This window comes from Oenanthe melanoleuca, chromosome 28 (genome assembly GCF_029582105.1).
Source record: "Oenanthe melanoleuca isolate GR-GAL-2019-014 chromosome 28, OMel1.0, whole genome shotgun sequence".
In the NCBI taxonomy this organism is placed as follows: Eukaryota; Metazoa; Chordata; class Aves; order Passeriformes; family Muscicapidae; genus Oenanthe; species Oenanthe melanoleuca.
Window position 1 is genome coordinate 304220 of NC_079361.1, and position 17768 is coordinate 321987.

Consider the following 17768-nt stretch of genomic DNA (forward strand, 5'->3'; position numbering starts at 1 on the left):
AAACTTCCTAAAAGATCTCTCTTGTCTCTGAGGGCAGTTTCCCAGGGGGTGCCATCAACCAATTCCTTGAACAGTAGGCAGTTTGCTTTCCTAAAATTCATTCTTTATAATCTTCACTTGACCCATGTCTCTCAGGACTGCAGACTCCTGGACTGCATGATCACTGCAGCCCAGACTGCCTTCTGTATTGACATCACCGATTGGCTCACCTGTATTCGTGACTATCAGGTCCAGTGTCTCATCCCATGTGGTAGAGTTGTTTATTACCTGGCTTGACAAGTTATCCTCAGTGCTCTCCAACAGCCTCCTCATTGCCTACAGCTCACCTTGCTAGTTTTCCAGCAGATGCAGATGGTTGAGGTTCCACAGCAGGATGAGTCTGTGAGTGCAATGCCTCCTGTAGCTGGAGCAAAAAAGTTCCTCTTGATCAGTCAGCTGGGAGTAGACGCCAACCAAAAGGGTTCCCTTTGTTGCCTCTGTCTCTGATTCTTACCCATAGGCTTTCAAAATGCTTATCACTGTTCTTCAGAGACAGCCCTTCACATTCAATCCACTTCTAGGGGTGAGCAACCCCTCCACCCCTCCTTCCTTGCCTGTCCCTTCTTGACAGTCTGTAGCTGTTGATAGTTGAGGTCTAGTCATGTGGTTCATCCCACCAAGTTTACCAGCAACTAGATTGCAGCTTTCCAGCAGCACAGTGGCTTCCATCTCCTCCTATTTATTGCCCACCCTGCATGCATTGGTGTAGAGAAACAGGTGGACTGTCACTGTATCATCTTCTTAGATGAAAGGCCCTTAATTTCTTGGAGGTATTTCATCTAGGTTTCCCTGTTGGCTCTTATTATCTCAGGGGCCACCAGCTCATCATCTCCATAGGATTTCCAGAGTACCCACTGGAAACTGAATGTGAAACTAGGGCATGAGGGGGACAAAGGGGAGGAAGCACTTCCTTCTGATGAGAAAGAACAGCCAGCCAAAACATATGTGGTGCAGTTGATGCACTCAGGGGAAGGGTTGCCATATTAAGAGATCAGGACAGGCTGGAGAAGTGAGCCTTATGTGTGAATCTTATGAAGTTCAACAAGGCCAAGTAAAAGGCTGTGTGTATGTGTTGGTTCATTCCCATCACAGACACAGGCTGGGTGGAGAATGGATCAAGAGCAGCCCTGAGGAGAACTAGTGTCAATGGTTGAAAAACTGAATTTGAGCTAACAATGTGCATTTGCAGTTCTGAAAGCTGATCATCTCCTGGCTGCATCAAAAGAAATGTGGCCAGCAGGTCAAGGGAAGTGATTTGACCCTTCAAACCCACATGGAATACTGCATTTTGTTCTGGTGACTCAACATCAGAATAATATGAAGCTGCTGGAGTGAGTCTAGAGGAGGCCACATTTTCTGGTGTTCTGAAGCCCCCTCTGCTCTGGAGCCAGGCTGGGAGAGGTGGGGATGCTCACCTGGAGAAGGGAAGGCTCCAGGGAGAGCTCAGAGCCCCTTCCAGGGCCTAAAGGGGCTTGAGGAGAGGGAGAAGGACTTTGTACATAGCAGTAGTGATAGGACAAGGGTGGATGACCTCCTACTGACATAGGGCAGCATTAGATGGGATATTGGAAAGAAATTGTTCCATGTGAGGGTGGTGAGGCACTGAATCATGGAATCTTAGAATATCTTGAGCTGGAATAGACCCACAAAAACCATTAAGCCAACTCCTTGCACAGACACTACAAAATCCCACCTTCTGCCTGAGTGTCTTGTCTAAACTCTCCTTGAGCTCTGGCAGCCTTGAGGCTCTGGTCATTCCCTGGAGAGCCTGTTCAAAGCCCCAGCACCCTCTGGGAGAAGAATATAATATCCAACCACTGGAACAGGTTGCTGTGAGAGAAGCTGTGGCTGCCCTGTCGGTGTGGAAGTGTTCGAGGCCAGGCTGAATGGGGCTAGGAGCCAACCTGGTCTGATGGAAAGTGTCCCTGCCCATGGGAGGGGTGAAACAAGATGAGATTTAAGGTCTCTTCCAAGCCAGCCCATTCTGTGATACATGTATGTACTATTTGTACCTTGAATGCAACTCGTGAATGTAAAATTTTTCCTTTTGAGCCGAGTTCATAACTAGGTTCATTAAACAGTTGGGTAGTTTCACTTTATAAAAAGTTAAATATCTTTAGGATGTTTGAACACCATTTATATGATATAAGGAACAGCTTAACTTTCAGTTGAAAGATGTTTGTATCAGGAGTAGGGACATATTTTTAAATCTAGAATTAAAATATTATTGTAAAAATAACCATTCTCATACCATTCTGTAGCATGTATGGTTCTGTCCTATATGCTGTGTAAAAGCTTCCAGTGTTTATGTTTCCATTTTCAGCTGTTTGACAAAGCTTTTGACTGCAGAGGGAGGGGATAAGTGGACGTGGTGTAGATGGGAACAATTATTTTACCAGTGAGGTGCACAACACTTCTGCTTGGGTAGAACACCACCCTCCCACAAGATGTTGAACGAGATCTGGTGGAGTGAGTAAGATCTATGCGTTGATAACAGAGGTAGCTCTGATGGCATGGTTAAGGAAAGTCTCCAGTCTTGGTGTTCATGAAGTATCTGTTCACATCTTTAACCAGCATCACTTTTCCCCAGGTCAAGCCAGGTCTTAAAGTCAGTATTTGTCAGATGCCCTCATTCTGCTTGCTTTAGCAGTCTTCTGCTGGAGCTGCATGCTCCCAGCTCTGAGAGGGGTGAATGTTATGCTGTGGCTTCCTCTGCCTGCCACCTACTCCACACATAGGGACAGGACAACAGGACGTGGCTTCAGACTGAAAGACAGTAGGTTTAAATTTTATATTAGGAACAAATTCTTCCCTGTGAGGGTGGTGAAAGCCTGGCACAGGTTGCCCAGAGCAGTTGTGGCTGCCCCATCCCTGAAAGTGTCCAAGGGCAGGTTGGATGCAGCTTGGAGCATGATGGAGGTGGAACAAGATCGGCTTTAAGGTCTTTCCAACCCAAACAATGCTGTGATTCTGTGGTGTCATGGTTTAACGTAGCTTGGTTTTTAGTTAAAGAGAAAATCCATCAGTTACAGAAGTGATTCTCTGTGAGGACTGCTTACAGCTTCCTCCAGATCCAACAGAACCCATCAGCTGCTAGTTTTGAATATTGCTGTCAGACCACTTAAGAAAAATAGACACATCTGTGTGAATCACATTTCAGAACAAACAAACCCTGGAAAGCTCTCTTGTTTCCAGCTTTGAACAGGTAACTGGGCACTGGCCGGGCCAGGCCCTGCCTCTTCTGTGGCACTCTCTGGGCTGGTTCTGCCCCCAGCACGGCCAGGTGGGCCCAGGACTCAGCTGAAATTCTGCCAGGCAGGGGGAGGGAAAGCCATCGCCCCTGGTGTGCCGCTGTGGAGTCCTGGTCTGGTTGCTGAGATCCTACCCCCCACCAGCACGGCCACCAAAAAAATCCTCTGGCTGCTGCCTTGCAAAGAGCACATGACCATCTGTAGGCCAGGGTGAGGTATTAACTCTTTTAGTGCACAAATGAAACCTGCAAACACCAATGCTCTCTTGAATGAGAGAAAGGAAAGAGTGAAGATACCTAGAGAGTACAACAGAAGACATGAAGGTCAGTAACGAGGAGATGCCTTAGTCCTGGGCTGAAATTCTTTTGTAGGCCATGATGATGGACAGTGATACACTGAAATATCCCTGTAAATCATTGAAAAGCATGGGGGGATGGAGCATTCAAATTGTAGACATGAGCAAAGGCATCCATGCTGAAGCAAGCAGATGTTCAAGTAGTTGTGATTCCATGAGAGGGTTGAACAGAGGGAGATGAGTGATGAAGACCCTTTGCCTCCAGTGAAGAGGAAGAAGACCCCTGTTCCCAGAAATGGATGAAAAGAACTTATGGTTTTATGCTAGACCCACTACATGTGGTCTCTGAAACATTTCCCTTGAGCAAATGTAGCTCTTTCTGGAAAAAAAGAGCTCTTGAGAGTTACCTTAATGTGGTGTTCCTTGAAGCATTGACACATCTCACCAGGTGGATTTGACTGCTTGTGGGAACATTTTAAATCTCAGAGACATGCAAAAGCATTTGTACATTTGTAAAACCTCTGTCACATTTTTGCATAAAGGCAATAAACCAGGCTGAAATTTTAAGTGAAAATAAAAATTTAAATGACTTGCAATGTTGTCAGTGTCCTTGAGAGGGCCAAAGTTACTTATCACTGACTCGAATTCTCTATGGTTCTTTGTCAAGTTGTATATCAAACACTTCTATTCATCCCCATCCCTGGAAGCAGTTGCTTGCTGCCTGGCTTGTGCAGGTGGAGGGAAGCAGGAGCACATGTGTGAGCACATTCTGCTGTTCATGCTCAGAGTGAAGTGATACTTGCCCTTTGGGTCCTCTGCTGGCAGAAGGCTCCCCAGGTCTGCTTGCTTGTGACGCAGGCACAGTGGCATGTTTTACAACACATACATAACACAGCGCTTGTGACCTTCCAATTGCTGCTAAATAATTATCTTTTAAGTAGAAGGCATGTTTTGTCTGTGCCTCCAGCAAGCTGCTGAGTTTGAAGACACTGCACATATGTTGCAGAACAGAATTCACAGTGACAGATTGGACCGATGGGAAGAAAGATTGGTTATAATTAAATGAAAATCCAAGAAATTTCAAGATCTACACCATGAAATGCAGAGAGAAAACACGAATGCATCACAAAATAAAGGTGTCAACTTAAAAAAAGATGCACATCATGCTGAGCCATGTAAAGAAATATTGTATTTAGGGCACACCAGTACCCCCTAATGGAGGATTTTGGTAAAATAATTCTGGCCAATTCAGGCAAATTGGAAATTCAAGGAGACAGTAACAAGTGATGAGGAGTTTGGGAACCAAGCTTCAGGATGTGGGCAGTAAAGTTTGTATAATCTAGAACAGTGGTTTTCAGATTTTTTTTTTCCTCTTTGCAAACATAATAGTTATTTTCCATGTTTGGAGTTGCAGATTGAATACAGAGCTTTTAAAAGTCTATATATAGTAGGAATTCTGTTCAAAGTTAATTTTGGTGGACCCTTAGAAACAGCTCATGGATCACGGGTGTAAACTACAGATCTATAGATTAGAAGTTTGAGGAAAGGAAAGGAAAAAAAATGTCTTAAGAGAAAAAAAATTATAAATTGTTCCTTCTGTCATGTGGTGTCAGGCTAGAACAGCAAGTTTAAGCAGCAACAAGGAAGCAGTACAGCACATAACAGAACAGTTTTTTAATAACATAATAATGCTTGCTGAGAAAACCTGCAGAAGGTCACTGTATTAGATGAAAAGGCTAATAAACTACTTAGTGGGCAGAAGGAAGATTACCTTGATCATATCTGCAAGTTGGATATAACAACTCAAGTAATGATATTTAAGCATTCAGACATGCTTGGCACATAGTGAATACTGCTGAAGAAATACTGGTTTATTCCTGAAAAGTGACTACAGTTCCATAGTGGATTATTTTATTTTACTACTTTTTGTGGGAATGCATCATAAGGAATAGGCTTGACCACATCAGATATAAAACACTGAGGATGCTCAGGCCTCTTTGGCCATTGCATGTACTTTGCTTCATGGGTAAAAGATACCAGCTGTGTAGCTGTCAGATGAAAAAGTACTGTTTACAGCTTGTGTGTATCTCTTAGCTGCCAGAGTTGCCTTCTTGTTTTTCCCTTGTCTGTCCATAACATGTTGTTAGCGTGCCATGCATTTTCAGAACATGGTACTGGCTGCACATTTTGGGGGTGTTCCAGGTCAATTTGCAGGTTACTGCAGGTGCTGGGCTTGATAAAAGGTGTCTGGTAACAAAATATCTGTGGCTGTAATCAGGATGTGCTCATGATGGGTGTGCACCTATGTATAAATATAATGTACTTTTTTTTTCCAGCTACAAGAAGAAAGATGCAGATTTGTCTGTGGCTCAGGGTCGCATCAAGGATCTGGAAGTTCTCTTCCATAGAAGTGAAGCAGAACTCAATACTGTCCTGAATGAGAAACGCAGTCTGGAAGCAGAGGTGGCTGATCTGCGTGCCCAGCTTGCTAAGGTATGAAAGGGAATGTTCTCTTGCTTCAGCACAGGAAAAGCTGTGTAGTATAAATTCTCTTTTTTCTTTGCAGTTAGTTTATAATCTGAACATCAATGATCCACCTGCTTACTGACGAACCTTTGGCTGATCCTTTTGGATACAAAACTAAGTTATAGAAATCTATATAAAACAACCAAAGCAACACAGTATTTTAGACATTTTGCTTGTCAGAAACTTTTACTTAAAAATTTCTGATGTTTCTATATTCTTGGGATGTTGGTTTGTTAAATGTTGTCCTTTGTAAGGTCCTGCATAATTTTTTACTTGTGCTGGAGTACCCAGTAGGACCCTGCTGGCAAGAAAAATAAAGTTTAACATGTTGTGCTCAAGGAATTAATAATCCTCAGCTCCTCTATCAGAATGTACTGAACTAATCCTACATTTTAAATAGCTGGTTTTCAGACATATGAGCTTGGTTTAAATATCGATTAACACACACACATATATATGTTTGTTTTTTTTTGTGGGGGTTTTGTTTATTTATTGTATTTCTTTCTGGTGATGGTGTGGGTTGGTTTTCTTTAAATAAGTGGCTTGACATTAGATTTGTTGTTGTGAGTAACTGGTCCAGAGACATCAGATGATGACCATAAAAGGTTTATGGATGAAAGATAGAAATCCAGACAAAATTATCTTTATAATTCTTTACTAGGCTGAAGATGGCCATGCTGTGGCAAAGAAGCAGTTGGAGAAGGAGACACTTATGCGTGTGGACCTGGAAAATAGGTGCCAGAGTTTGCAAGAGGATCTGGACTTCAGGAAGAATGTATTTGAGGAGGTATTATCAATATAGTAATCTTGCCACTTTCCAAAGTTAATGTAGCTTTTAGTTAAATGGACTGTGAGCAACTACTAACTAGTCTAGGTGGGGAAAATCAGTATTACCCTTCCTATAAATGGGTTGAGTAATAATATAGGTGGAGGTTTTACACCTTTTTACATGGTAAATCAGTGGTGGAGTCCCATGGGTAGGTGAACTCATGGATCCAGCTGACTGCTGTGGAAAAGGGAAAATCTCATTCCCTCTCTAGACCTAGTTGCATGGCTCTGCTCTTTATTTACACAAGCTTTGGTTGGTGGACCTGATTATAACCTATTTTTATTGACTAGAACAGTGTGCAACTGCCTTGCTTATTGCAGAGGTAGTTTTCTGCCTATTAAGTGAATGGTTCTAGTGAAGACCAAAATTTTTGTCATAGTGGGAATTGGGAAAGGGAAGCATGACTTTCTTTCTGTACCAGATGCAAAGTGTTAAGTCTGTTTAGTCCATCTCTGGTGGTTCTGTATGCTGATTCAATAAGTGGTAGCTGAGCAGTTGTCACATGCTTGTGCTTTTCTTCTCACCTACTCTAGGTGTGATGCTTAGCTCATCGTTCACCTAACCACTTCAACCAGATTAACTAGAAAGATACTAAGGGTTTTTTTGTTGAGTTTAATTTTTGACTGCTTAGTGGCTGAGTTGTTTTACCACAGAATCCAAATGAGTGCCCAGTTTGGTTTAAGGGATGGGACAGGGCTGTGTGGCTAAGGACAGGGGGCAGGGGCTGGAGCAGGACAAAGAAACCAACCAGGGAGATCACCCTGAGATGTACTGACCAGTGTATTACTTCCATGCCCTGGAGCAGTTGGATTGGTACGCTGACTGCAGGACAGATCCTTGTTTGGTTGTAGGACCTTAAAATAACTTTTCTTCGAATATGATTTGGTTCACTGAGGGGTCTAAATCTCCTTTAGAATTGAGACATCATGACTGGGAGTGTGGAAAGTGAGGCCTGCTTATTCTAGTGGTGTTGAGCTGCTGGATCAGCTCAGCCCTTCACCTGATCCCTTGCAGTCCCCCAAAACATTCCTTCAGCTTCTGAGCTGCCATTGCCTACAGTTACTGAGAGAATGCTGCTTGCTGGTTTTCTTGGTGTAAAAATTAACCATAGAAAGAAAATCTTCTTCCATATCACTTTAGAGCACATTGCTGCTAGTAAAAGGACATGTTTCTTGGGGTCTATTTTCAGATGTAGAGCATTTGTACAAAATGACTAGTAAAGTTACTTTGAGCATATGTTACCCTGCTATGACTCCAGTCTAGCAAAACTGAGCCTTGCTTCACTTATTATTATTCCTCATGGCCCTGCTGCTAACTTCAGGCCTCCTTCCAGTACTCAGAACCACTCCTTGGTTGTTTGTCCTGCCCTGAAGGAAGAAATTGTTTTTCTCATACCACACATTCAGGTTTGGCCAGGTCTCTGCATGAATAAGTGTCTGAGTAAGCCTTACCATACTAGTTTGCAACCAGTGTTCTTAAGCATAGAAAACTCATACATTTCTAAAAATGAAAATTTCTTAGTACAAACTCGGATCACAAAAAATTATGTCTTCAGGATTGCTTGAGTTGCTGCCTTATTAATACTCTAAATCTGATAAGAAAGGGTGACCAAGTATATAGAATATAGATGAGATCCATATGTGCTTAAGAGTGAAATTTGAAGATGCAGTTTTTCTCTATAATGATTTTTTAAATACATATAATGTTTAGGAAAGGTGTTCATTTTAATCTGATTCCTTGTAGGCTGTTATGGTAATGTCAGGATGTATATTGAAAAGGACAGGGTTTGTAGTGCAGGATTTTGAATCTCTTTGTTATGAACATTTTGACTTTTTTAGCATAATACAGCTCCTTCCTTAGACAGTATATGGCTATTTTTGAAGCTGGTTTTAAGTTGAATCACTTTCAAGAATTACATTCTGACAAATGAAAACAGTAATTTGAATCTGTTAGTGCATGCAGCAATTCCCAGGTTTAAATGCCTGTAGTACTGTTGGTCCATTTTACTAAGTATTTAGTACTGCAGTAGGTAATTGTTGTCTGAATGTAACTGCTTGTACTGTTTACCTTAGTGTGGTAATTTGTCCCTCTTCTTTTGTGTGTGTGTGTGTGTAGGAAATAAGGGAAACGAGAAAACGACATGAACATCGTTTGATTGAGGTGGACACAAGCCGCCAGCAGGAGTATGAGTCCAAAATGACTCAGGCTCTGGAGGATCTGCGAAATCAACATGATGAACAAGTCAAACTGTATAAGATGGAGCTGGAGCAGACCTATCAGGCTAAGGTAACAACTGCTGTCCACAGCACTGTCAGACTGGAAGTTCAGTTTGTGAGATAAAAACCACTTCTCTCAGCTCTACTGCTCTTAAAGAGACAAGTAACTGTAATTGGAGGAAGTTTTGTCCCAGTGTTCAAATGCCTGCCCTAGGACTTGTGTGCAGATGCAGTTCCAGGGAGGTAATAGCAAGCAATATCTTTAGCCAAGAGAGATCAGTGAGAAAACCTGTGGAGCTGTTGTTGGTCTCTGCAGCAGACACAGTGAGAACAGTGGATGTCACACAGTAGCTGATTAGACAATGTCTTCTGCTATAAGGGTTCTACCATCAGTAGATCCAGTTTTTCTTCACAAATGGAGGGGGTAGGGAAGACTTGCAATATGTGCAACACATTGTGCATAAGAAGCTTGATGGGGAGATTGGAGAGCTTTGAAGTGGATGTGTCTCAGTATGGGCTTTTGCTTGGATGCAGTGAGCTTGCAAATGAGCATAGACACACTGGAAGGGACTTCTTATCTAAGGGTGCCTTGTCAGTTTGCTCTTACTGTGGTCTTTGCAGTATTCCTAAGCACACCAATGCGCTTTTAAATATGTCTAAGTCTGGCCACATTTCAATGATCTATGTTAGTTCTGGACTGGAAAATTACTAGATGCAGCTGTGATTTCTTTGGTGACAGGGAAACTTCAGGCAAGATATCAGACCTTTCCTGACCAGCTTTGGTGATGAAAACCATGGTATATAATTTGGAAATCATAGAATTGTAGAGTAAACAGGAACATCTTTAAACTAGACCAGGTTGCTCAGAGTCCCGTCCTGGCAATTCTTGTTGAAAATACTTGTCAATAGTTACAGCCACTTCTTGTTCTCTTGTGGTGGAAGAAGGATGGTACTGCTAACATTGTTCTCTCCAACCCTTCACTGAGACTCCCTTTGAACTTTTTGGGTTGATGATTTGGTTTGGGAAACACCGATCTACAAATATTTAACTATTACTTACAGCAGCAACGCAATAGATAATAGATATTAAAACCCCAAAATTAAAATTAAAACCCCCAACACAGTTGGCAGTGTTGGAATTATTCACAGAGCTCTGGAACATGTAATACTTTATACAAGGAGCTACTTGCCACAGCCTGAAGGAGATCAGGATAGAAGGTACTTAATAGAAAAAAAAATGTTTTTAAAAAGTCTGCAGTATATAGACTTAAAAAATTAAAAAGTGACAAGCTTTGAACAGGAGAATGAACAAAATAAGCTGTTTTTTCCCTCCATAAAGGTGGTTATTATGGATGAGGTTGGAATATAGAAGGAAAGGAGTTTAGCTGTGAATTTCATTCTGTGATTTCTGAACAAAGATGTGTCCCTGTTAGAGAGTGAAAGCTGGGTAGCAATATGATGTCAAAGCAAATCATTAGGTTTAGCTACTGAGCAGCTCCAGGATAAGATGGTCTTGCATAAAAACTCACTGCTTGTACAGGACAAATGTGGAGCAGCTGGAGAAAGTCCAGAAGAGGCCACAAAAGTGATCCGAGGACTGGAACACCTCTTGTGGAGAGAGCTGAGAGAGGGCTGTTCAGCCTGGGCAAGAAAACTCTCCAGGGAGACCTTAGTGAGACTTTTGAATACTTAAAAGCAGCTTCTAAGAAAGATCATCATGATCTGTGATAATAAGCAATAGAAATTCTGAGTATGAGTATTTGACACTATGCCAGCTTGACTATAAGGTAGTGAATGGTTGTCAGACTTCAAATATTTTTTAATTTTAAACTTTACCTGAAGTAATAGAGTGTGTAATTGAAGTTCCTTCAAAATCTGTGGCCTAATGAAGGCTCTGTGTGAGCTGCTCAGAACCTAGTGAACAGCAGAGATAATGAACATTGATTTTATAGACCTTTGTGCTGTGTGGCTAAAGAACATCTGCCTGGAACTGTTCTTAGAATTGGATCAGTTTAGTTTTTTAGTGGATTCCATGGTGTGGTAAAATTGTTGAGGTCCAGTTCTAAGGCATGCAAAGGATGCTTTTTCTAGCTCTTTGTTTTCATTAAACTTAACATGTAAGAGTTCTTGTTTTATTCTCTCTGTTTTGGTCAAAATTAACCACTAGAAATTAAACTTGTTCATTACCTTTAACAAAAAATTAAAACAAAAAAGAAAGCAACAAAAAATTAAAAACAAATAGTGTATTGGCAACTATTAGGGAAAGAGAAGAAAACCAAACCCATTGTTTTGCTTGTGGGACAGGATGTCATCTGGAGTGCCGCAGGTAGTTTTATTGCTTCTTGCAAAGGTACTACAGACTGATATGGAGCAGACTGACAGAGAATTTAGAGTGGGAAACAAGTCATGCATGAGAAAATTTTAAATAAAACTTCACCTGGAAAAGAGATGCTTTAAGAGAAGTGAAAGATACAGTGGATATCTATAAAAGGATAAATAGCATAGGGGAGGGTGAATGAAGAATAATTACTAATTATTTTTTCACTAGGAGCAGGGACAGTGAATGTCCAGTGAGGATGTCCAGATTGAGAAGAAACAAAAAGTATTGTTCTTTAATATAGAGCTAAGCTCATTGCCCCAAAAATTAAAAAAGCAGAGACGAATTCCTGCCTGAGAAATCCACTGAGAGATAGTAAGCAGCAAAATATTGTCTCTGACTGAGGAAGTCCCTGATTTGCAAATAGCCAGCAGAGACATAATACCCATGGAGTATTTTATTGAGTTAGTCTCTGAGCATCCAGGGAACTTTTAGACCAGGACATGAATTAGGTAGGCAGCCTTTGCTGTCACCCAGTGTGATTTGCCTTAGGACAAGCAAGCAGAGCACGTCTGTTTTTTGGAAACTAAGGCTGCTTGTAAAATGGAAGGGCTAATAGAGTATTTTTTTTAACAGCACAAACAAATCCTATCAGAACAGATCTGAAACAGATTTTCCTTCAGTCCTTAGGGTATTCCTTAATGTTATGCAGTTCTAATCCTAAACTTACCAGACCATTTAAAATTTTTTAGAATTAAATAGTTGCTATTTTTTTGCCAAGAGGTTATTGCAGGATTTCTAACTCAGTACAAGTGAGCTGTATAAAACTTTCTTTCCAGCTTGAGAATGCCAAATTGTCCTCTGACCAAAATGACAAAGCTGCTGGTGCAGCTCGAGAGGAGCTGAAGGAGGCTCGCATGAGGATAGAAGCTCTCAGCTACCAGCTTTCTGGTCTTCAGAAACAGGTAAAGGGACTAAATTGGCTTTCGTCTCAAACACATTGCTGTTTTGTGTGAATATGTAACAGTTTTGACCCTTCATATTTTCTGAATTTTAAAAATCTCTGTTATGTTCATTTGGGAGAGAGAATGGTTTTAACTTTTTGAGTGGACGTGCATGGATGCCAGGTGGGCTTTTTCTTGTGCTGTGTGCCTAGGCCAGTGCAGCAGAAGATCGCATTCGGGAGCTGGAGGAAATGATGGCTGGTGAGCGGGAGAAGTTTAGGAAGATGCTGGATGCAAAGGAGAGGGAAATGACTGACATGAGGGACCAGATGCAGCTTCAGCTTACGGAGTACCAAGAGCTGCTTGATGTTAAATTAGCACTGGACATGGAGATCAGTGCTTACCGGAAACTCCTGGAAGGAGAAGAGGAAAGGTGCGTAAAGATTCCACTTTCCTTTCTAAGGACTCACAAGTGTTATTTTCATTTCTTGTGCTTATTTTTTTACCACTTGAGCAGGAATGCCCAGATTTCCTTTCATTGAAGTTATGTTGGCTTCACACCACAATGTTGTTGCATGGAGCACTTGAATGGAACACTTGTTCTCAACGGAGCACTGTCCTTATTTTGGGTTTTTGTAATGGTCTTGGGTTACAGTGAAATATATTATTCTGTGTTTGGTCTTCATATCATCTTTTTACTTAAGTGCTTGTACTTCTGTGGTTTTAAATCATGGGGCCCAAGAATAGTGTGTTTATTAGTAGCTGTACTAGAGGGAGGGGTTAAGTCATCCGTGTTGCTCTCAGTAGCACTGCTTTCCATGTCACATGGTCATACTGCCAGAACATTCCTCAGGGATGGGTAGCCCCCTTCTCCTCACGTATGCAGTCCTCTTGACATACAGAGTGAGGATGCTGTCAGCCTTGGAGCGCATTGCAGTCTGGTTACTTGAGGATATTGTAGCTCTGTCAGTGGTTCTCTGGGTGAGTTAATTAAAATACTTTCTTGGTTGTGTTAAGGTTGAAACTCTCCCCAAGTCCCTCCTCACGTGTCACAGTCTCTCGAGCTACCTCCAGCAGCAGCAGCAGCAGCACTTCACTTGTTCGCTCTTCCCGAGGCAAGAGAAAACGTATTGAAGCAGAGGAGCTTTCCGGCAGTGGAACAAGTGGCATTGGTACGGGAAGTATCAGTGGCAGCAGCAGTAGCAGTAGCTTTCAAATGTCTCAGCAAGCTTCAGCTACAGGAAGTATCAGCATAGAAGAGATAGACCTGGAGGGAAAATATGTTCAGCTTAAGAACAACTCAGAGAAGGTAAGCATCAGCAGAATTCAGAGAAAACAAGGAGCTAAATTGAGATGATATGCAGCCCTTTGCAGCATGAATAGGTGTGGCCGTGTGGAGAGCTGGAGCAGCATCTCAAGGTGCAGCATGCGGCAGGAATTAATGGGGGCTTTGAAAAGTTGAACATAATGGTGGGCTAACATGCTGCAGGAAGAGAATACAATTTGTGTCCCAAATGTGTACTGGGACACTGCTCACAGAAACAGCCTGCTGTCTAGCAGAACTTCATTGTGTGAAATGGATATCGTTTAAAATTTTGCTGAATGACCTTATGGGATTTACACTTTAGACTCTGACTGGATATAGGCAAATACTTTCAAGGTAGAATGCAAATGTCTAACAACCATGTAAATAAATTTATATTCCCATTATTTTAATAACAAATTTAATAACAGACTGTGATGACTGTTAGTTCTGTTTTGTTTACTCTGGATAACTTTCTGACTCTCTCCATTAGGATCAGTCCTTGGGTAACTGGAGACTGAAAAGACAAATTGGAGATGGAGACGAAATTGCTTACAAATTTACTCCTAAGTATGTCCTCAGAGCTGGGCAGACTGTTACAGTAAGTTGTATTTACCACACTCTTTTATTGATGCTGTGGAAGTTGGAAATCTTGAAGTCTGGTATAGACTGATTTGGTGTATAACTTTTGGGTTCATGGATCTCACTGTAGAGAAGCAGATTTCAGTTACAAAAATGCAAAACAAAAAATTAATTTCTATATTAGTACTTCAGTATTTAGACCATTTTTTTGGGCACAGAGAAAGGTGAAGAAAAAGGTATTTTGGGGGATTAGTCAAGGACTATTGTTTCCAAACACCTTTGCCCAGGTTTAGAACCCTAGTCCTGCTTCAACCTCTTAAAGAATTGGGAACAGTTCAGAGCATTCGTCCAGAGTAGTAGACTGTAGTTAAGACTGGACATTCTCAGCATTAACTATAGTAGAACAGTATTGATTTTCAATAATTTTGCATTTTATTTTCAGTCTGTGACAGATGTTCTTTTAGGAAGAAATAAATGTATCTTTTAATCACTTGCAGCTATTTCTACTTAAGTATTAATTATTCAGATACATATAAAATATTAAGTTGATACACTACCTTATGCTTTTTGCCTTGGCTCCATATAGGATGGTTATTGAGACAGTGGTAGGAGAAATTTGTTCAGAAAAGAATTCATGACTGCAATATTAGATTTTTTTAATACCTTACTACAAGTAATAGTGTAGTTAAAAGTAGGGTAAAACTGCCATTTGAATTCAGAAAGGAAACCTAGTGTGTAGAGAGAAATAGGGGAATTAGGGGGATATGTATATTTAAAAGAAAAAATGGGATAAATAGCTAATTGCAGTTTGTGGTTCTCTCTAGATCTGGGGTGCAGATGCAGGCGTATCTCACAGCCCCCCTTCTGTTCTCGTGTGGAAGAACCAAGGCAGCTGGGGCACTGGTGGAAATATCCGCACATACCTCGTCAACTCTGAAGGAGAGGTAGGCTGTGGCCATGGGCTGGCTCCCATCTCTCAAACTCTTCATTTGAGGATGGGGTAGCATGACACAGTGACAAAATCCTGATTGTTAGATGTCTGCTGTGGTCTCCTAATATGACAGTTTATAACACTGAAATAATTAGGTGTATGTGCATATCTCTGACAATTTTGAGATGCTTTTGAAAATTGTGATTGTCATGATTATGCCCATAGACACTTCCTTCCTCTTTTAGAAGAATACCCTGCTAGTAGAGAATTTGTTTGGAATTTGAGTATGTACTTTCAGAAGAGACAAAGAAAAGAAGCATTTCTGGCAATTCAAAATTCCATTATATAATTCCTATGATGTTCTGAGGTGCAATGTAAATTAATGTAGGAAGATAGTTGTCCTTTCCATGTTAGAAGCGTAAATTCTCATTTGGCAGAGGTTCTTGAGCATTCTGCATTTTCTTTCATCTGCCCACAGTTAATGTTTTTAAAACCATCCCTGCAGTTAACTTTTGCAAGGGAGAATCATGCCTTGGCTATTACTCATAGCCATGCCATTATCCCAGCAATCTGATAGCAGTAGGAAAAGGAAGCAGACCACAGTTATATCAGTTTTTGTGTTGCCTTTCTTGCTGGCAGTTTTCTGGAAGAATTTGTGGGCAGGATGAGGTAGGAGGGGGGTAATTTGTACAAATAGAAAGCTAACATTATCAGTATTCTTACCATGTGGTCAAACTAGTATCTGAAAAAATTTCAAATCCGTGTCTGTTTTCACTGTGGTTACCTTTAGTATCCCTGATTAGGGGTATATGTTAAGGGCAACTTTTTCCTAACCAGAGATTTTCACCTGTGATTTCCGTGGTGCAAGTAGGCAGAAGAATTTCCTCTGACAGAAATTTCTGGCTATTTCTGAAATTGCTGATTCTCTGACCGAATTTCTCTTGACTATTTAGAAGTGTTAAAAATAATTTAGCAATAAAGGAAGCTTCCTGGGGTTTTAGAATTCTCTTTAATGCCTGGCTTATAAGACCATGCTGATAATCAACATATGCAATTGTCATTGAATATTTATTAGAAATTGGGAAATTACTTATGTTGTGCAATCACACTGAGAAAGTTTAGTTTCTCACATAACACAGTATCTCAGACAGCTCCTACCTGTGTCTGCTGTGACCTTGTGTAAAATTGACTACCTGTCACCTGAAATATGTCTGCTTCCTTCTCTTAAATCCCAGGATAATGAAAGAAAATTGAAGTGACTGAATTACATTGCCATGCCTTTTAGTGCATAGAAATAGGAATGATGTTGTGGTTTGCAGGATGTTGCCAGTATTTGCTTGCATAGCTGGTGTTAAATCAAGGCCGAGTTGCTTTAAACTCTCCAGGATTTAATAAGGATATTGTATTGATGGTATAGCAAAAACTTAACAGATAGATAAAGAATCCTTGGCCATCTCTTTATCTGTCATTTTGTGTAGGAAGTTGCAGTGAGAAGCGTTACTAAATCAGTAGTTGTGCGTGAGAATGAAGAGGAAGAAGACGAAACAGAATATGGAGAGGAAGACCTTTTCAACCAACAGGTAACAGATGCAGACCACATATTTAACTTGTTCCTCACTAGTTGGATTAATAAGATTTAGGGGTGGATCCCCCTTCAGCTTTTGTCAGCTCTGAGTTTCCTGGTCCTTTCTTCCTTTCCTTCAATGGTTGCTTGCAACATTGCAGTGCACCGAAAGAGTGAGTGGTGCTGCCAGAAATTACTGCTGGGATCCATCCTGGTACAGCTGAGGAAGTGGCTGATACCAGCTCAGGCTTTCTGTGCTTCAGATCATACTTTTGCAGCATTAGCAGGCAGTGTTCCTCCCAGTATCTGCTGCTCTGTGCAACAGAGCTGGGGCATTCTTGCTGGAAGCAGAATATTACCAGATAACCACTGAAAATCAGGAATGGAGGTGCTTCTCTTGCTGCAAGCTTCAGTTTATTGGTTTATTATTTGATACAATATAACTTCTACACCTGAAACAAACTTGTTTTTCCTTCATAATACGACCTGTATGTTTTGATAACCTTTAGTTTAATAATGTGAAATTGAAATAAGTGACCAGCAGTTGATAGAGCAAAAAAACCCAGAAAGATATATAGGTGATACCCGAAAATATTTTAAATTTTAAACTCAATTTGTTCTTCTGATCAATGGCCATTAACTCTTTTCACAAATAACCCATTCTGTGCAGGTTTGCAGGTGAGTTCTCAAAGCTTTTTTGGTCCCAAAGATTGAGCAGTGCATTTGTAGTATAAAACAACTGATTTTTGTTACCCAGAACAGCAGCTGTACAGCAGAGATCTCTCTCAGATTGAATCAGCATTTGAAATAAAGGAACTTGCTTGTCTCGAGCTAGTGACATCACAATTTTCATTTGTCATCTGTATTGCTTTTGGAAATACGGACACTAACCAGTCAGCCCATCACAGGAAACCACACCCAGAGGAGCAGTGTCATTCCTGGCAGCAGACGGGGCAGGTCCTCTACTTCCT

General features: G+C 41.1%; 1 protein-coding gene across 1 annotated transcript in view; it reads left to right on the forward strand.

The window, feature by feature from the left end:
- Positions 1-17768, forward strand: part of LMNB2 (lamin B2) — a 38876-nt gene that overhangs the window by 15770 nt on the left and 5338 nt on the right. Inside the window, exons 3-11 of the mRNA XM_056512440.1 lie at positions 5922-6078; positions 6773-6898; positions 9056-9226; positions 12313-12438; positions 12630-12850; positions 13435-13726; positions 14214-14321; positions 15127-15246; positions 16712-16813. Of these exons, the coding sequence (XP_056368415.1) occupies positions 5922-6078; positions 6773-6898; positions 9056-9226; positions 12313-12438; positions 12630-12850; positions 13435-13726; positions 14214-14321; positions 15127-15246; positions 16712-16813 (1423 nt within the window). The remainder of the gene's footprint in view (positions 1-5921; positions 6079-6772; positions 6899-9055; positions 9227-12312; positions 12439-12629; positions 12851-13434; positions 13727-14213; positions 14322-15126; positions 15247-16711; positions 16814-17768) is intronic.